This window comes from Balaenoptera ricei, chromosome 1 (genome assembly GCF_028023285.1).
Source record: "Balaenoptera ricei isolate mBalRic1 chromosome 1, mBalRic1.hap2, whole genome shotgun sequence".
In the NCBI taxonomy this organism is placed as follows: domain Eukaryota; kingdom Metazoa; phylum Chordata; class Mammalia; order Artiodactyla; family Balaenopteridae; genus Balaenoptera; species Balaenoptera ricei.
In genome coordinates this window covers 44467840-44489723 of record NC_082639.1, presented here as the reverse complement: position 1 = coordinate 44489723, position 21884 = coordinate 44467840, and the positions used below count along the sequence as shown (strand labels likewise).

The 21884-nt window shown below is 36.5% G+C and overlaps 1 protein-coding gene across 1 annotated transcript in view; it reads right to left on the bottom strand.

The window, feature by feature from the left end:
- Positions 1-21884, bottom strand: part of SCP2 (sterol carrier protein 2) — a 149219-nt gene that overhangs the window by 59822 nt on the left and 67513 nt on the right. The window contains exon 11 of the mRNA XM_059922632.1: positions 19586-19693. Within this exon, the coding sequence (XP_059778615.1) occupies positions 19586-19693 (108 nt within the window). The remainder of the gene's footprint in view (positions 1-19585; positions 19694-21884) is intronic.

Genomic DNA, 21884 nt, shown 5'->3' with positions numbered 1-21884 from the left:
CTCCGACCAGGGATCGAACCCGGGCCCCCTGCATTGATAGCATGGAGTCTTACCCACTGGACCACCAGGGAAGTCCTCAGTTTGACAGTTTCTTAGAAGTTAAACCTACACCTGGCATATGATCCAGTCATTCCACTCCTAAGTATTTACACAAGAGAAAATATAATCTGTGTTTATACAAAGATTTACACATGAATGTTCACAGTAGCTTTATTTGTAATAGCCAAAAACTAGAAACAACCCAAATGTCCATCAACAATAAACATGATATATCCATACAGTGGAATACTACTCAGCAATAAAAAGGAATGAACTATCGATACATGCAAAAATATGGACAAATCTCAGGCAGACAAAAAGAAAAATAACATACTGTAGAATTCCATTTATACAAAACTCTAGAAAATGCAAATTAATCTATAGTGACAGAAAACACTGCTTTGGGATGCGGGGTGGGAAATAGTTGGAGGGAGGGATTACAAAGATGTATATATGACAAAACTTTTGGGGTTGATGGACATGTTCACTATCTTGACTATGGTGATGGTTTAACAGGTGGATATATATGTCAAACTTATTAAATTGTACATTTTAAATATGTGCAGTTGAAGATGGCAGTGTGGGAAGACGCGGAGTTAGTGTCTCCCCACAACTAGGGCACCTGCCAGCTGCTGGTGGGGGACTCTGATGCCCAAGGAGACGGGAGGAACCCCAAAGTGAACTGGTAGGATGTAGGCGGACTGAGTGGGGAGAACTGGAGGCCAGACAGGATCAGTGACCCTGAGGCTGGGAAGATCAGGAGAGGCAGGTGGGAGGAGTCATCCGGGAGAATGGGGAGAGGAGCAGAGGATGATTGCCCTGCCCACTGGGGCCCGGGGAGCCTGCTGAGCTCCCAGGCTGGTCCCCTGCCCTCCAAAGCCCCCTCCAGGCTGTGTGGGTCCTTGGGAGCATAGGAAGGAGGCCAGGGAGATAAGGAGAGGCAGGCGGGAGGGCCCTTCCCAGACCCAAGGGGCAAACGCCCCACCCACTCGAACCCAGGAAGCCTGTTGGGCTCCCAGCTGAGGTCCCCTACCCTCTGAGACCAGGGGTGGGGGACACGCCTGGACCCCTTCTGTTCCTTGAGCCTAAGCCCCACCCCCCACATTCCCCAGGGCCTTTCCAGCCCTCTGGGTCCTAAGCATAGGTCCTGCCCACTGCCCAAACCTCACCCTTGCTTAGGCCCCGCCCTCCACAGCCAATGCCTTTCCCCCCCTTTTATTCTTTTCTTTTCCCTCCTCCTCTTTTTTACTATTGGGTACTGATATACCTTCCGGTTGTTGATTCATCTATATTTTTTATTTTTATATTCTTTCTAACATACTTGTTAGCTTCCTAATCTAATTTTATTTTTTACTTTGTTATTGTTCTTTTTTTTTTTGCCACCCCACGTGGCTTGCAGGATCTTGGTTCACAAGCCAGGGGTCGGGCCGAAGCTCTTCCGGTGGGAGCTCTGAATCCGAACCACTGGACTAACAGAGAACCTCAGACCCCAGGGAATATTCATCAGAGTGAGGTCTCATGGAGTTCCTCATCTCAGCACCAAGACCCAGCTCTACCCAACAGCCTACAAACTCCAGTGTCGGACGCCTCAAGCAAAACAACCATTAAGACAGGAACACAATCCCACTCATTAAAAAAAAAAAAAAATGAGATGGCAAAAAAATATGGCACAGATGAATGAGCAAGGTAAAAACCTACAAGACCAAATAAATGAAGAGGAAATAGGCAACCTACCTGAAAAAGAACTCAGAGTAATGATAGTAAAGATGATCCAGAATCTTGGAAACAGAATGGAGGCACAGACTGAGAAAATACAAGAGATGTTTAACAAAGATCTAGAAGAACTAAAGAACAAACAAACAGAGATGAACAACACAATAACTGAAATGAAAAATACTAGAAGGAATCAATAACAGAATAACTGAGGCAGAAGAAAGGGTAAGTGAGCTGGAAGACAAAATGCTGGAAGTAACTGCTGAGGAGCAGAATAAAGAAAAAAAGAATGAAAAGAACTGAGGACAGTCTCAGAGACCTCTGGGACAACATTAAATGCACCAACATTCGAATTATAGGGGTCCCAGAAGAAGAAGAGAAAAAGAAAGAGAAAATATTTGAAGAGATTATAGTCGAAAACTTCCCTAACATGGGAGAGGAAACAGTCACCCAAGTCCAGGAAGCACAGAGAGTCCCATACAGGATAAACCCTAGGAAAAATACACCAAGACACCTATTAATCAAACTAACAAAAATTACATTCAAAGAAAAAATATTAAAAGCGGCAAGGGAAAAACAAAAAAATAACATACAAAGGAATCCCCATAAGGTTAATAACAGCTGATTTTTCAGCGGAAACTCTGCAGGCCAGAAGGGAGTGGCAGGATATACCTAAAGTGATAAAAGAGAAAAACCTACAACCAAGATTACTCTACCCAGCAAGGATCTCATTCAGATTCGATGGAGAAGTCAAAAGCTTTTCAGACAAGCAAATGCTAAGAGAATTCAGCACCACCAAACCAGCTTTACAACAAATGCTAAAGGAACTTCTCTAGGCTGGAAATACAAGAGAAGAAAAAGACCCACAAAAACAAACCCAAAACAATTAAGAAAATGGTAATAGGAACATACATATAGATAATAACCTTGAATGTAAATGGATTAAATGCCCCAACCAAAAGACACAGACTGGCTGAATGCATACAAAAACAAGACCCATATATATGCTGTCTACAAGAGACCCACTTCAGACCTAGGGACACATACAGACTGAAAGTGAAGGGATGGAAAAACATATTCTACGCAAATGGAAATCAAAAGAAAGTGGAAGTAGCAATACTCCTATCAGATGAAATAGACTTTAAAATAAAGACTGTTACAAGAGATAAGTAGGGACACCACATAATGATCAAAGGATCAATCCAAGAAGAAGATATAACAATTATAAACGTTTATGCACCCAACATAGGAGTACCTCAATACATAAGGCAAATGCTAACAGCCATAAAAGGGGAAATCGATAGTAACACAATCATAGTAGGAGTCTTTAACACCCCACTTGCACCAATGGACAGATCATCCAAAATGAAAATAAATAAGGAAACACAAGCTTTAAATGACACGATAGACCAGACAGATTTAATTGATATTTATAGAACATTCCACCCAAAAGTGGCAGAATACACTTTCTTCTAAAGTGCACATGGAACATTCTCCAAGATAGATCCCACATGCTGCGGAGAAGCTAAGCCCGTGGGCCACAACTACTGAGCCCGCAAGCCACAACTACTGAAGCCCGTGCGCCTAGAGCCCGTGCTCCACAACAAGAGAAGCCACTGCAATGAGAAACCCGTACACTGCAATGAAGAGTAGCTCCCGCTCGCCGCAACTAGAGAAAGCCTGCGTGCCACAATGAAGACCCAACGTGGCCAAAAAAATAAAATAAATAAAATAAAATAAAATGTAAAAAAAAAAAAAAAAAAAAAAAAATAAAGTGCACATGGAACATTCTCCAGATTAATCACATCTTGGGTCACAAATCAATCCTCGGAAAATTTAAGGTAATTGAAATTGTATCAAGCATCTTTTCTGACCACAGCACTATGAAATTGGAAATCAATTACAGGAAAAAAAACTGTAAAAAACACAAATACATGGTGGCTAAACAGTGCACTACTAAATAACCAAGAGATCACTGAAGAAATCAAAGAAGAAATAAAAAATACATAAAAACAAATGACAACAAAAACACAATGACCCAAAACCTATGGGACGCAGCAAAAGCAGTTCTAAGAGGGAAGTTTATAGCAATTCAATCTCACCTCAGGAAACAAGAAAAATCTCAAATAAACAATCTAACCCTACACTTAAAACAACTAGAGAAAGAAGAAGAAAGAAAACCCAAAGTCAGGAGAAGGAAAGAAATCATAAAGATCAGAGCAGAAATAAATGAAATAGAAACGAAGAAAACATTAGCAAAGATCAATAAAACTAAAAGCTGGTGCTTTTTCTGTTTATCTTTGAGAAGATAAACAAAATTGATAAACCTTAGCCAGACTCATCAAGAAAAAAAAGGAGAGGAGACAAATCAATAAAATTAGAAATGAAGGAGAAATCACAACTGACACCGCAGAAATACAAGGGATTGTAAGAGACTACTACAAACAACTATATGCCAATAAAATGGACAACCATGAAGAAATGGACAAATTCTTGGAAAGCTACAATTTTCCAAGACTGAACCAGGAACCAGCAAGAATTAGAAAATATAAACAGACCTATCACAAGTAATGAAATTGAAACCGTAATTAAAAATCTTCCAACAAACAAAAGTCCAGGGCCAGATGGTTTCACAGGTAAATTCTATCAAACATTTAGAGAAGAGCTAACACCGATCCTTCTCAAACTCTTCCAAAATATTGCAGAGGGAGAAACACTCCCAAATTCATTCTACGAAGCCACCATCACCCTGATACCAAAACCAGACAAAGATGTCACAAAGAAAGAAAACTACAGGCCAATATCACTGATGAACATAGATGCAAAAATCCTCAACAAAATACTAGCAAACAGAATCCAACAGCATTCCAAAGGATCATACATCATGATCAAGTGGGATTTATCCCAGGGAAGCAAGGATTCTTCAATATACGCAAATCAATCAATGTGATACACCACATTAACAAATAAAGGAATAAAAACCATATGACCATCTAAATAGATGCAGAAAAAGCTTTTGACAAAATTCAACACCCATTTATGATAAAAACTCTCCAGAAAGTGGGCATAGAAGGAACCTACCTCAACATAATAAAGGTCATATATGACAAACCCACAGCAAGCATCATACTCAATGGTGAAAAACTGAGATCTTTTCCACTAAGATCAGGAATAAGACAAGGATGTCCACTCTCGCCACTCTTGTTCAACATAGTTTTGGAAATCCTAGCCACAGCAATCAGAGAAGAAAAAGAAATAAAAGGAATACAAATTGGAAAAGAAGAAGTAAAACTGTCACTGTTTGCCGATGACATGATACTATACGTAAAGAATCCTAAAGATGCCACCAGAAAACTACTAGAACTAATCAATGAATTTGGTAAGGTTGCAGGATACAAAATTAATGTGCAGAAATCTCTGGCATTCCTATACACCAACAATGAAAAATCAGAAAGAGAAATTAAGGAAACCCTCCCATTTACCATTACAGCAAAAGGAATAAAATACCTAGGAATGAACCTGCCTAAGGAGGTGAAAGACTTGTACTCAGAAAACTATAAAACACTGATGAAAGAAATCAAAGATGACATAAACAGATGGAGAAATATACCATGTTCTTGGATTAGAAGAATGAATATTGTGAAAATGACTATACTACCCAAAGCAATCTACAGATTCAATGCAATCCCTATCAAACTACCAATGGCATTCTTCACAGAATTAGAACAAAAAATTTTACAATTTGTATGGAGACAGAAAAGACCCCGGTAGCCAAAGAAATCTTGAGAAAGAAAAACGGAGTTGGAGGAATCAGGCTCCCCGACTTCAAACTATACCACAAAGCTACAGTAATCAAGACAGTATAGTACTAGCACAAAAACAGAAATATAGATCAATGGTACAGGATGGAATGCCCAGAGATAAACCCACGCACATATGGGCACCTAATTTACGACAAAGGAGGCAAGTACATACAATAGAGAAAAGACAGCCTCTTCAATAAGTGGTGCTGGGAAAACTGGAGAGCTACATGTAAAAGAATGAAATTAGAACACTACCTAACACCATACACAAAAATAAACTCAAAATGGATTAAAGACTTAAATGTAAGACCAGACACTATAAACTCTTAGAGGAAAACATAGGAAAAACACTCTTTGACATAAACCACAGCAAGATCTTTTTTGACCCACCTCCTAGAGTAAAGGAAATAAAGACAAAAATAAACAAATGGGACTTAATTAAACTTTAAAGCTTTTGCACAGCAAAGGAAACTATAAACAAGACAAAAAGACAACCCTCAGAATGGGAGAAAATATTTGCAAATGAAGCGACTGACAAAGGATTAATCTCCAAAATATATGAACAGCTCATGCAGCTCAATATCAAAAAATACAAATATCCAGTTAAAAAATGGGCAGAAGACCTAAATAGACATTTCACCAAGGAAGACATACAGATGTCCAAGAGGCACATGAAAAGATACTCAGCATCACTAATTATTAGAGAAATTCAAATCAAAACTACGATGAGGTATCACCTCATGCCGGTCAGAATGGCCATTATCAAAAAATCTAGAAATAATAAATGCTGGAAAGGGTGTGGTGAAAAGGGAACCCTCCTGCACTGTTGGTGGGAATGTAAATTGATACAACCACTATGGAAAACAGTATGGAGGTTCCTTAAAAAACTAAAAATAGAACTACCATATGACCCAGCAATCCCACTACTGGGCATATACCCTGAGAAAACCACAATTCAAAAAGAGACATGTACCACAATGTTCATTGCAGCACTATTTACAATAGCCAGGACATGGAGCCAACCTAAATGTCCAGCGACAGAAGAATGGATAAAGAAGATGTGGCACATCTATACAATGGAATATTACTCAGCCATAAAAAGAAATGAAATTGAATTATTTGCAGTGAGGTGGATGGACCTAGAATCTGTCATACAGAGTGAAGTTAAGTCAGAAAGAGATAAACAAATACCAAATGCTAACGCATATATATGGAATCTAAAAAAAAAAAAAGGTACTGATGAATCTAGTTGCAGGGCAGGAATAAAGAGGTAGACATAGTGAATGGACTTGAGGACTTGGGGTGGCAGGGGGAAGCTGGGGCAAAGTGAGAGTAGCATCGACATATATACACTACCGAACGTAAAATAGATAGCTGGTGGGAAGCAGCAGCATAGTACAGGGAGATCAGCTTGGTGCTTTGCGATGACCTAGAGGGGTGGGACAGGGAGGATGGGAGGGAGGTTCAAGAGGAAGGGGATATGGGGACATGTGTATGCATATGGCTGATTCACTTTCTTGTGCAGCAGAAACTGACACAGTATTGTTAAGCAACTGTACTCCAATAAAGATCTATTAAAAAGATAATAAATAAATATGTGCAGCTGATTATATGTTGATTTTACCTCAAAAGAGCTGTTAAAATAAGAAAATAAAATATGGGATATATAGGCACGATATTCCTTCTCTGTCTTCCTTTTTCTTGTCAGGAGCAATAAAAGCCAGGGCCTGCTCCTAGCTATCTCTACCTGGCAATAGGTATCAAAAGTAAACATTCTCTCTTAGGCTCCATTTCTCCTGGCACTGAATAGTGTTCATTAGAGTCTAATGATAAAACTTACCTCCCCTCACAACACAGTGATAAATGTGCAAAATTCTGGGCAACGGGAATGAGGACAGGTGACCTCTAGGATATGATGAGAGATGAAATAGATACTTTGGTAAAACGTTATTTAGGCCTTACTGACTTACTGACTTTTTAGAGTCAGTATTGGATTTAGGTTTCGTCAGTCATCATCCTAGAATGTACTTCTTTTGGTGACCCCTTATAGAGTACAAGAAGAGCCAGGCCATGGTTTGAGTATGCTAGGTCCTCTGGCTAAAATTCCATTTACTCTCATTTCATTTTCACCCAACTCCTTAAAACCCAAGTTTATAATACCTTTAAAGGTACTGAAACATGTAAAAAAAAAAAAAAGTCACACAATAGAATAATACATGTACCATTAAAAATATTAAGAACTATGTGAATTCAGGAGGAGACATAATTACATCCCTTTGGGATATTAGAGCATCTTAGAATTAGGAAGGATCTAACAGTGTGTCAAATCTAAGGCCCTAACAGATGGGCAATTCCCCTTACAACATTCCCATCAAGTTGTTAACTTGTATTTCTCATGCACAGCCTCTGTGACAGGAAATATATGCTCTCAGGAGGCAATCTATTCCATTTTTGAAATGCCATGTTAAAAAGTTCTTTCCTGAACAAAAATTGCACAATTCTACTTATGTGAGGTACTTAGAGTAGTCAAAATCATGTAGACAGATGGTAGGATGGTGGTTGCCAGGGGTGAGGGGAGAAGAGAATGGGAAATTTTTGTTTAATGGATACAGAGCTTCAGTTTTGCAACCTGAAAAGAGTTCTATGGATGGATGGTGGTTACAGTGACACAACAATGTAGATGTACTTAATACCACTGACCTGTACACTTACAATGGTTAAGATGGTAAATTTTATGTTATGTGTCTTTTACCACAATTAACAAAGTTTCTTTCCTGCCACAGCCCAAAATCTACCTTCCCATGAATTCTTCCCAATGATCCTAAGTCTTCTCACACTAAACAAGTTTATCCCCTCTGCCCCATACCACCCTTCAGATATTAAAGGAGAAATAATTTATTCAACCCTCTTTAGATGTGCAACGTCTTGTATTGGGCACTGTTCAGGGTACAGAGACAAATGAAATATGGATCCTGCACTCACAGGCTCTTAGTCAAACAAAGGAAATTTTTTAAAAGGCCATAAATAATTATAATATGCACTACACGCATATATGTCAAAAGAGAAGTACTGAGAAAGTATAGCAAGAGTTCAGAAAAGGGAAAGATTAATCTATGGAAAGGATCAAGAAATCAGGAAAAGCTTCATAAGATAGATAACACTTGAGATCGACCTTGAAAATGGGCATTTCCACTGAGGAAAAGGGCACTGAAGTAGCGTGTAGTGGTTAAGAGCCTGGACCCTAAAATACGCTGCCTGGGTTTGAATCCTAGTTTTGCTACTTTCTACCTTGGTGACTTTGGGCAAGTTACTCTGTGCCTCTACGTTCCTCTTTTATAAAATATAAAAAAAATAGATGTGAGAATTAAATGCATTTGTACATGAAGAATACTTAGAACAGTGCCTAGAAATTAGTGCTGTATACGTGTTGGCTGTTGCTATTATTGAGAAAACAGCAAAGCCAGAGTTTGTAGAGGTGAGAAGGAATTAAACACATCTGAAAAAAGCAAACAGTCCAGTTTAGTTTAAATATGCTTCCTCTTTCTACATCTCCTCCCCCAAAACCCAACTAGATATAAATGCTAGCAAAGAATCTGACATGTGGTGGGTATTTAGTAAATCATCACCCCTCCCATTCTCCTTTCCCTTTTTCCTTTCTTCATAGTTCTGGTTTGTGCTTTGCCTAAGGCACCTATATTCTGCCTTGGATTCTAATCATTTGTATTACATTATCTGCCTCTTGTATGTTTCCTTAGGGCAGTGGTTACCTTGTGTACCCTAGCCCTAGTTCCCAAACCTGGTTGTGTATGAAAAGCTCTTGGGGGAACTTTATAAACACATAAGCTGTTAGGATCAACCAGGCTTAGGAATCAGAATTTCTAATGGAAGGGCAGGAATACATATTTTTTAAAGCCACAGGGGATTCTGAATCAGTCCATCAGTAGACACCATATTTGAATACCAGTTACCTACAGCACCTAATGATAATTTGGACATACAATAAGCATTTATTGAACTTTCACAGATTGAAAAATGGAAGATCAGGACAGAAAACGAGGTTGAAGCCTCGTTGGAAAGGCACTAAATGCTAGGCTGAATTGATATAAAAGGCCAAACTAAATAACCAACTTTCAGCTTCAAAGCAACAATCCCTTATTAGGGGTTTTATCTCAAAAGCACTTTCATGCCCTTTCAGTAGATCCCAGACACTAATATGCATTTTCATAAATCAGAGATGGCTAAAAATGAGCTAAAGTCAAATTTTACTTATTCATTTTAAACAAACGTTCAATGTGTTGAACAATATATGTGAAAGTACTTTAAAAACTGGAATAAGATATGATACTATTATTTGGACACTAATTTGCTTTTTGTCGTATGACAATTGCAAAGTAAACCAAAAAAAAATAACCCTAAGGTTTATTGTGATTTTTCTAATTGGAAAATCCAAAAGGAATTCATGTTTTTAAACTGACAATGAACAAAAGACCATTCAATTCAAATGCATAAACCTCTTTTTCTTCTATTATAAGTGCCATTATGGAAGTTAGAAGCTTTTTCTAACCCAGACCTTAACAAGTTAAAATCAGAAACCAGTATCATGGAAAGTTAATTTTAAAGCTAATTCTCCAATGCTGAGTTCCCACCAAAGTAGCAATATCATACAATTAAAAGAATACCATTGGTAGAAGAGAACCTTAAACCCTCCCCACCCCACCTTAACATGTTTTGGAAACACTTACTTGACTGTTTTCTGATTTTCTTAGAATCCTATTGCAGTTTGTTATCCAAGTAACTAGGGCAAAAATATTTAAACAACTCTGAGCTGTCATTCTGATATATTTTCCAGGAGTCTGAATTCTTTCTTGGGCTACAGCTAATGGCCACGTGTCAAATTTACTTGAAATATATCCAAATCCTCAGTGTGTAGCAAGTAAACATTTACTCTTCAGTAATTCCTCATTTTATGCAGACTACCAATAAAGTCATCAAGATTTATAAATTTTCCTCCCAAAATGCTACACCACCACTAAACACTATCCCTCAAATACTGATAAGAGGAAAATGTTACCAACAGTGTAGACTCAAATACTGAAAAGAGTTTTCAAAGAATACTGCAGAAGGTACGAGTCTTTCTTTGAAGTATTTAAAAATTGGGCAAATTCTACCTTCCTGGGTGTTTTAGGTTAGTTTTTTAGTGCCCAGGGGAAAGAACTGGATGACCTGTCAAGATTGGCAAAATTGTTTACATTTGATTTTTAAAAATCCAACGTTGACAAGGTTGTAGAAAAAAAAGTACTCTCATACACTGTTGGGAATGTGCATTGGTATAATCTTTTTGAAGAAAATGGGGCAATATCCATCCATTTTAAAATACGTACTATCCTCTGACAAGTCCACTGTTTGGAATTTATCCTATGGGTATACTTGAAAAAGTATGCAAAGACACAGGATGGCTAGTGCAACATTGTTTGTAATAACAAACTTGACATGACCTATATGTCTACCCATATGTGAATCACTAGGTAAATTTCTTATAATCAGAATACTATGCAGGCATTAAAAAGAATAAAGACTAGCTATAAGTGATAATATAGAAAAAATTTTAAGATGTAAGTAAAAAAGCAGTCTATAATGTGATAAATATACACATATACAAACATACATTCAGAAAGACTATAAATACACATATACATATGTATTTGTATAAGCATAACAATTTTTGGAAAAATACAAAAGAAATTTTAAAAGGGGTTGACTCTGAGGAATAGAACTAAACCTAAGGAGAAAGACAAATACTTGTTAGATGTTAAAATTTGTCCAGCACAGGGAACTCTACTCAATACTCTGTGATGACCTATGTGGAAAAAGAATCTAAAAAAGAGTGGATATATGTATATGTATAACTGACTCACTTTGCTGTACAGCAGAAACTAACACAACACTGTAAGTCAACTACACTCCACTAAAAACTAATTTAAAAAATGTTAGGGTTTCCCTGGTGGCGCAGTGGTTGAGAATCTGCCTGCCAATGGAGGGGACACGGGTTCGAGCCCTGGTCTGGGAAGATCCCACATGCCACGGAGCAACTGGGCCCGTGAGCCACAATTACTGAGCCTGCGCGTCTGGAGCCTGTGCTCCCAACAAGAGAGGCCGCGATGGTGAGAGGCCCCCGCTTGCCGCAACTAGAGAAAGCCCTTGCACAGAAACGAAGACCCAACACAGTCATAAATAAATAAATAAAAAAGAACGTGAATTTCTAAAAAAAAAAAAAATGTTAAAATTTGTCATCCAGCTATAATATTAAAAAGCATATGACAACCCTTTGGAGCACTATTTGGCAGTTTCTTATAAAGTTAAACATATGCTGCCCTATGACTCAGCAACTTCACTCTGAGTTACTAACCCAAGAAAAACACAAAAGGTATGTCCACAAATAGTCTTGTACAAAAATATTTATAGCATCCTTATTCATAATACTCCTAAACAGAAAAGAACCCAAATGCCCATCAACAGAAGGATGGGTAAACAAACTGATATATTTAAACAATAGAATACTATTTAGCAATAAAAAAGAATGAACTCCTGATACAAGAAAATTTTTGATAAATCTTACATTCTACTGAGTTAAAGAATCCAGACACAAAAGAGTACATATACATACTATATTGTACCTTTTATATGAAGTTCAAAGATCAGCAAAACTAATCTACCACGATAGAAGTCAATAAGTCTTAGCTTGGTTGGGGGGCAGGGTTGGAGAGTTAGAGAGAGGTGATTGAGGGGAGTCGGGGATTTACTGGAAATAGATACAATGGAACTTTCTGGGGTGATGGAAATGTTCTAATGTCTTGATTTGGCTGGTAGTTACATGGATGTACACAATTGTCTAAACCAATCATCCATTTAAAGATTACAATTCAATGGTTTTTAGTATATTCAGAGATAAGTGCAACCATCACCACAATCAATTTCAGAACATATTCATTACCTCAAAAAGAAATTCCATACTCTTTAGCTATCTCTCCCAATCCTAGGCCACTACTAATCTGCTTTCTGTTTCTACAGATTTGCCTATTTTGGACATTTCATATAAATGAATCATGTAATATGAGGTCTTTTGTGACTGCCTTCTTTCACTTAGCAAAATGTTTTCAAGGTCCATCTATGTTGTAGCATGTATCATTACTTCATTTCTTTTATGGCCAAAGAATATACCACTGTATGAATATACCACATATTGTTTATCCATTCATCAGTTGATGACAGACATCTGGGTTGTTTCCACCTTTTGGCTACTATGAATAATGCTGCTATAAACAACTGTTTTTGCTAGAACTGTGCATTTTATTTTATGAAAATTATACCTCAATTTTGAGAAAGAATATGGATATGAAAAATCATATTGTTACAACAAATCATTATTTCTGAGTGTTTTAGTGGATGACAGAACAAAAATATCTCGGAATGGCCAACAAGTCAATTATAATAAAAACATGTTCTTTCAGAGGAGAAAAAAGTTATGTGTCAATAACAACAACTAACATTCATCTCCTGAAGAAAACAGAAGTTTCCTATATGAGAGTGAGGAAGCTGTCTGAGAGGAGAATTTAAATCACTGTCTCAAATGCAAACTGTAACTCTTTAAGGCTTCAATGGCCATACCATAGAAATATTTATTATCACCCTGACTTCTGTACATACCATTAGCAACAAAATCAACACTGAAGTATGACCTCATTCTTTTGAGGGATAAAGGAAAAGGGTTAGTCTATTTACCAAAGGCAGAGCATAGTATTAAAATAATGTCTGTGTAGTATTGGGCACAATATTTACATAGTGAAATTGGTGCCTTGAGGCTGTCATACTAGAAGGAAAATTATTTTCTTTACAAATTAACAATGTTCTTTTCCTGAAATGGTTATAAATTATTTTTCATACTGAGATACAAACAAGTGCTTTATTACTAGCAACAGTTAACTGGATCCATTTTGGCTTTCTTTTGTAGGAATGGTGGGAAGAGAATACTAGCAATTACTGTTTTTTTTCTCTCTTTTGGGGACTCACATATTTACTCATTTGATCCACAGCACAACCCTATTAGGTAGATACTATATTTTATTCCTATTTTACAGATAAAATGACTAGGCCGAAAAGAGTGAAGAGGTTAAGATCAAAGCCATGACTTCATTCATATAGAACATATACCTGCAATTGAGGTACACCCTCTATGTATCCCTTTCCAGTCACAGCCACTGCTCCTAACAGTTTAACTGCACTGCTGTTGCTACTTTCTCACTTCTAATTCTTTCCAAATTCCCATGTGCTTCCGTGCAAAACATTTCACTAAAATTGCTCCAAGGTTGCCAATGACTTGATAATAGCCAAATCCAAAGGACACTCTTCACTCTTCATCCATCTAACTTTTCTGGCCTGACCTCTAACTTCTGAAACATTCTCCTCCCTTGGATAACTGACCATTTCTTCTCAACATTCTTAAACGTCTCTTCTCCACCGACACCTCTAATTTTTATACTCCTTAGGGTTTTATACTTGACCTTTGTGCTGGGTGGATTTGCCAACATGGTATTCCACATAATATTTCTCTGATTAAGAAGCTCATTTAACAGCCTAAATAAATGAAATGCAGGAATGGACTCCTGCTTACAGCATGCACTGGGCTTACCATGTATTCTATCACCCTGAAGCAGTTGGTCTGATAGAATAATATAAAAGCCTTTTGAAGACTCAATAATGGTGCCAGCAACACTTTGCAGGGCTGGGGAAATATCCTCCAAAATGTGGAACATGCTCTGAATCAATGATGCTGTTTCTCCATAGCCAGGATGCAAAAAGGATCAAAGGATAGAAAAGGGAGCAGTTCCTCTCACTATTATCCTGAATGATCCACTAGCAACATTTTATTTGCCATTCCTGAAACTTTGGGCTCTGCTGGTTTAGAAGTCTTAGACAAAACAGTGGTTACACTGAACTGGAAGCAGAGACTGCCACCTGGACACTTAGGGTTCTTCATGACACCGAACTAATAGGCAAAGAAGGGGATTTATTGACTGGGGTGACTGACTTGATTATCATGGGAATATTGGGTTGCTACTATCTAATGAGGACAAAAAGGATTAGCTTGGAACCCAAAAGTACTATGGGGTGCCTCTTAATACTGTCATGTCTTGTAATAAAAGTTAGTTTACTACAATAACCCAAAGAAGCAGGACTGCTAACAGCACAGACTATTCAGGAATGAAGGTTTAGTTTACTGCACCAGATGAGAAACTACAAATGAGGTACTTACTAAGGGCAAAAGCAGCATAGAATGGGTAGTGAAAGAAGGAAATTACAAATACCAGCTATCACCACCTACGAGTTGCAGACATAAGGACTTTAATAGTGACAAGTAGCAGAAAAAGGACTTTAACAATTTAACAGGACTATCTTCCTTGCTTTGACATAAATATATTTGTATATATTAACCAAACTGCTTTTGTTTTCCTGTCTTCCATTATCTATCATCTAACATAAATGTATGTTAACAGAGATTAACTTTTTTTACACTTTCCTTTTTAGGGCAGTTTGAGGTTCATAACAAGATTTAGCAGAAAGTACAGAGATTTCCCATATTCTCCCTGTCCCCACTACGTGCATAGCTTCCCTCACTATCAACATCCTGCCCCAGAGTGGATCATTTGTTACAACTGAAGAACCTACATTGACATATAATTATCACCCAAAGTCCATAGTTTACATTAGGGTTTGCTCTTGGTGTTGTATACATCTGACAAATGTAAAATGACACAGTCACTATTAAAGCATCATAAAGAACAGTTTCACTGCCCTAAAAATCCTTTGTGCTCTACCTAGTCAACCCTCCCTTCTCCAACTGCTGATCTTTTTATTGTCTCCATAGTTTTGCCTTTTCTAGGATATCATATAGTTGGAATCATATAGTACGTAACCTTTTCAGAGTGGCTTTTTCACTTAGCAATATGCACTTAAGGTTCCTCCATGCCTTTTCATCACTTGATAACTAAATTTTGGGGAAGGGCTGAATAGCATTCCATTTTCTGGATGTACCACTGTTTATTTATCCATTCACCTAACGAAAGACATTTTGGTTGCATCCGAGATTTGGCAATTATGAATAAAACTGCTATAAACATCCACGTGTAGGTTTTTGTGTAAATAAGTTTTCAACTCATTTGGTTAAATGCCAAAGGAGTACAACTGCTGGATCCTATGGTAAGAGGATGTTCCATTTTGTAAGAATCTTCCAGCATTTGGTGTTGTTGCTGTTTTGGATTTTGGAGATTTGAATAGGTATGTAGTAGTATCTCATTGCTGTTTTAATTTGCAATTCCTTAATGACATATGATGTTGAGGATCTTTTCATATGCTTATTTGCCATTTGTATATCTTCTTTTTTTATATATTTTATTTTATTTATTTATCTTTGGCTGCGTTGGGTCTTTGTTGCTGCGCACGGGCTTTCTCTAGTTGCAGCGAGCGGGGGCTACTCTTCCTTGAGGTGCACGGGCTCCTCATTGCAGTGGCTTCCCTCATTGCGGAGCACAGGCTCTAGGCGCGTGGGCCTCAGTAGTTGTGGCGTGCAGGCTCTAGAGCACAGGCTCAGTAGTTGTGGCACACGGGCTTAGTTGCTCCACGGCATGTGGGATCTTCCAGGACCAGGGCTTGAACCCATGTCCCCTGCATTGGCAGGCAGATTCTTAGCCAGTGCACCACCAGGGAAGCCCCTGTGTATCTTATTTAGACAGGTGTCTGTTTGGATCTTTTGCCCATTTTTAAATCAGATTGCTCATTTTCTTATTGTTTACTTTTAAGTCTGCGGCTTCCCTTCTCATTCTCTTGAACTTTAGTCTTTTTTAATCCCTCTATTTCTCCATTATTTCCTTCTTTTGTGTTAAATAGTATTTTCTAACGTACTATTTTACTCCTTTGTCATTTCTCTTACTATGTATTTTTTAGTTATTCTCTTAGTGGCTGCTCTAGGGATTACAATTCACATTTTAATTTATAGCAATCTAGTTCAAATTAATACTGACTTAATTTCAATAGCATACACAAAAAATTTGCTCCTATATAACTCTCTGCCCTCCTTCCTCCTTTGTGTTATTGTCATACAAATTATATCTCTATCCATTGTATAAAGCAACTCAGATTATTGCCCTTTATAGTTGTATTTTAGATCAGATAGGCGAGGGGGAAATGTGACAAACAAAAAAATACACTTATATTGTCTTTTATATTTACCAAGGTAGTTACATTTACCAATGCTCTTTCTTTCTTCATGTGCTCTCTATTTCACTGTCTAGTGCTCTTTCATTTCAGTCTGAATGACTCTCTTTAAAATTATTTCTTATAGGGGAGGTCTGTGATAATTTTCTCAATTTTTTTAATCTAGGAATGTCTTAACTTCTTCATTTTTTAAAGGTAGTTTCACTGAATACAGAATTCTTGGTTGGCAGCTTCTTTCATTACACTGCCTTAATGGTTACAGAAGATAAATCAGAGGTGAAGTCTTATTGGGGATCCTTTGTACATGATGAATCACTTCTCTGTTGTTGCTTTCAATATTCTCTTTGTCTTTTGCTTCCAATGGTTTGACTATGTGTCTAGGTGTGAGTCTTTTTGAGGTATTCCTACTTGTTAAGTTTTTTGGATATGTATATTCATGTTTTTTCTTCAAGTTTAAGGAGTTTATCAGCCCTCACTTCTTCAAATATTCTTGTTGCCCCTTTTTTTCCTCTCCTCTCCTTCTGAGACTATTAGTATGTATATGTTGCTACACTTTGCTGACGTCCCACAAGTCTCTGAGGCTCTGTTCATTTTTCTTCATTCTTTTTTTTTTTCCTGTTTTGCAGACTGAATAATCTCAATTGACCTATCTTAAAGTTCACCAATTTTTTTCTTCTGCCTGTTCAAATCTGGTATTGAGCTACTCTAGTAAATTCTTCATTTCAGTTACTTTTCTTCTCAATGCCAGAATTTATTTGGTTCTTTTCTATAATTTCTATCTAGTAATTGATACTCTCTGTTTGGTGAAACATTATTATACTTTCTTTTACTTCTTTACTATATATAAAGAAGTAAAAGAAAGTATACTTTTATACCTTTACTTCTTTGAACATACTTAAACAGCTGATTTAAAGTCTTTGTCTAGCAAATCCAATATTTGGGCTACCTCAGTTTCTATGGACATTTCATTCACCAGCTTCTTCTTTTAAGCTTCTTTTTTCTTTGGTTAATTTGTTGTTTGCTCCAGTTGTTATCGGCATCTCAGGCAGCTATGCTGTTAAACAGTTGTTGCTGATTATTCTTGACAAATGACTCTGAGGAAAATACTGTTTACACTGGACAAGTTCTCTGTCAGGTTACATAAAGACAAGCTTTTTGAGACTGGTTTACCAGGGAACTTCCAGACAGGTCAAATAAGGACAAGTCTCTGAATATGGGGCTTTGAAAGAGCTCCAACTCCATTTTGACTCCTCCAGTGCTGGGTAAAATGCTAGTTTTCACCATGATTGCAGGCTGTTGGTTTTCAAGGCTACCATAGAGCTGGAGAAAGGACTGTTACCAGAGCAAGTAAAAAATGCCACAAAGCTTGCTGTTCTTACAGGATAACGCTGTTGACTTGTTTTTAATAAATGCTCCGCCAGATCGTTGTAAGCCTTTGGTTAATTTCCAAAGTTCTGAAAAAGTTGATCTTGACAATTTCTGCAAGTGTTCTTGGTAATTTTATAACAGAGTATTTTCAGATGTGGTTATTCTGCCACTCTCAGTAACATCACTCTCGTTCACCTCATTTTAAGATTACTTTTAAAGACATTAAATTATTGAAAGCAATAATAATAGTATATTATGGGGTTAATAATATATTTAGAAGTATGTGTATGACAATAATAGCACAAAGGATAGGAGGGGGGTACATGGAAATATGCTGTTGTAAAAATCCCTTACATTATAAGTGAAATCGTATGACATTATTTGAAGGTAGACTACAGTAAATTAAAGACGGATGTTGTAAATCCTAGAGCAAACACTAAAAAAAAAAAAAAGAGAGAGAAAACGAAATAATTCAATAGAAGAGAGAAAATAAAATACTAAAAAATACCCATTAATAAAAGATATTATGAAAGACAGAAAAGAACCAAAGAACAGACAGGACAGAAAACAAATAGCAAGGTGGCACATTATACTGCAACTGTATGTGCCTGTCTACCTATCTCTCTCTTATGCTCTATCTATGTATACCCATTTTCTCTACTAGATTATAAACTTACCTAATTTGAGTGATAAACAGAAACAAGCCAAAGTTAATTGCTGTAATAAATACACTATAAATTCTAACTTCTCTATTTTGGAATTTGTGATCATTTATAAAATTTTACTTAATATATAAGACACTATGAAAAAATACAAAACTCACCTGTCTTCATAAAATAAATCTCAGAATTTTAGTGCTAAGTTATTTCAGAAACCACTTTGCACAATTTCATTTTACAATTAAGGAAACTCAAAGTGACTATCTGACTAATTGATAATTAATCAAAAGCGTCACATGGCCAGTCAGCAGTAGAGCCATAGTAAAATTCTTATTTCATATCTTTTAGTCCAGTTCTCTCAAGAGAAAAAAATTTCTATGCAACACCAACCACATATGCAACTATATATAAATAACGTGCTTATTTCAAATGATTCTTATCTAGCAGATCTAGAAACATCTTGTTAAATTGTACACAAATTTTAAAATAATCAAACATTTTAAAATGCCTATTGTTGCATTTAGAGTTTCAACTAATTCAAATTCTCATCAATTAATCAAGATTATTGAACTATACTACACTTAATGAAAATCGAAGATACCGTGGCTAAATAATCATTTAAAACACTGGCTACCAAAATCAGAGAATACAATCATTCATTCAAATCCATGACCAAATCATTCACACTTATGCCAAAAATGACTGAAAAATTATAAAATCTGTGTGTATTATTACCTGTAGCTCCAAGTGGGTGTCCCTTTGAAATCAATCCACCACTAGGATTTATGACCCACTTTCCTCCATAAGTATTATCTCCTCTATCAACCAGTTTCCCACCTTGACCTATAGAAGGAAAAATAATGTTCATAAATGTTAAAAATAACATCGGAACAAATGATATGTTTGTTTTTTTTAAACTTACAGATAGCCAAGAATTTCCTGGAGCAAACATTTCTTGATGGCTCAAACTAACTTCAAGTTGATACAAGCACTTCTAAAAGTGAGGTAATAAACACTGAGTAATAAAGGCTTATATTTTCAGAACAATTCCTGCATGAAACAAAGCTCCTATTAGCTCCTAAGAGCTCTCTGCTTCCAAAATTGCTACAATTATAATCTAGATTCAGAGAACCAGAAGAAAAGCACTGAAATGGATACAATACTGTAAAATAATATTAGGTTTAAAAATTCATAATTTTGCCAAAATGTATTCATTTCCATTTCAACTGTACTATTACATTCTATTGGAGAGGGACAGAAAAAAAAAAGAGTGCTTTCATGAAATGAAGGAAAATGACTAAAAATACCGTTGAGCATAAATGTAAGCTTAAAAGAAAAAAATTACATCACATGCTTGGCAGCTTCAACATTCCTATCAGTTCCCTGGTCATACTTCCAGGTGGTTAAGAAGTAAATAAAAATGCATGTACTGTATAAAATATTCTTCCAGATGATATTTCTGGTAATGAGAGGTGGAATCTCCAAATGATAATGGTGGTGGTGGTGTTATCAGAGGTGGCTAACAGCTTTTACGTACTCACTCTGTGTCAGGCCTTGTTCTCATTATTTTATGTATATTTACATAATTTAATTTAATCCTCAACCCTATGAAGTAGGTACTATCATTCCCATTTTACAGATGAGGAAAGAGACACATAGATATTAAGTAACCAGTCTAAGGCCAAAGCAGGGGACCTAGAATACTCAGGCAGCCTGTGGCTCCATAGCCTGTGTTCTTAGCCAACACATTTTATTGCCTTCAGAAACAAGAGCGTTTCTCTACTGGCAAAACGAAACATACTAATCACAGAATTTTAGATGACTTAACACTTTTAATTTGATTTTAAATCTAGGTTGTAGATTAAAAACCATCCATTGAGACATTCTTCTATTTTTTGATGTGTTTCTAACATAGAACCTGATACAAGGCTCTAGTCATAACAAGTAAACTATCTGCTATTACTGCTTTCATATTGTTAAATATTGTCACTGTATCGAGTAATAGCAGACTGAACACAAACCAACCCCAAGAAGTGAATAATTTACTGCATGATTTTCCATAATACATACAATCCTATGAAGTATCAGAATATTCCACTGGGGAATTAACATTCCAGAAGACCTGCTTTATAAGAAATGCTAAAGTAAATTCTCTAGAAAAATCTGGATCAGCAAGAAAGAGGAAAGAACAACAGAAATAATAAATATCTGGGTAAATATAAAGGACTTTTTTCCTCTTAGGGTCTTTAAAATATGTGCAACTATTGAAAACAAAAATTATAACACTGTCTTTGGGAGTTTTTTTAATGTACATAGATGTAATATATATGATAATTTAACATAAAGGTGGGTGTAAGGCAGAAAGAAATTGGTTAATGGACGTATATGTTTGCAAGGTTTCTACATTTTATGTGAAGTGGTACAATATTAACGCTAAGGAGACCCCCTACAGCGGTGGTTCTCAGCCTAGAGAAATTTTGTCCCCCAGGGGACATTTGGCAATGTCTGGAAACATTTTTGATTATCACAACTGTGGGGGTAGGTACTACTGGCATGTAGTGGGTAGAGGGCCAGGAATGCTGTTAAACATCCTACAATGTCCAAGCCCCACAAAAAAGAATGATCTAGCTCAAGTGTCAACAGTATTAAGGTTGAGAAATCCTGCAACCACTAAAACAAAACAAAACTAAACAAAAACTAAGCTAAGAATAAACAGATATGGCCAAAAAGCCAATACATACTAAAATGTCATACTAAAAATATTCAGATACTCCAAAAGGCAGCAGGTGAGACAGAAAACAGAGTAACAAAAAACAAAGGGACAAATAGAGGAAACAGATAATAAAATGGTCAACCTAAATCCTACTATATAAATATGTAATTACATTAAATGTTAATGCTCTTTAAATCACACTGCCCAACAGAAATATAATGCAAATCACATATGTACTTTAAAATTTTCTAGTATATATTTTATTTAATATATATTTTATAATGTTTAACCCAATATATCCAAAATATTTTCATTTCAAAA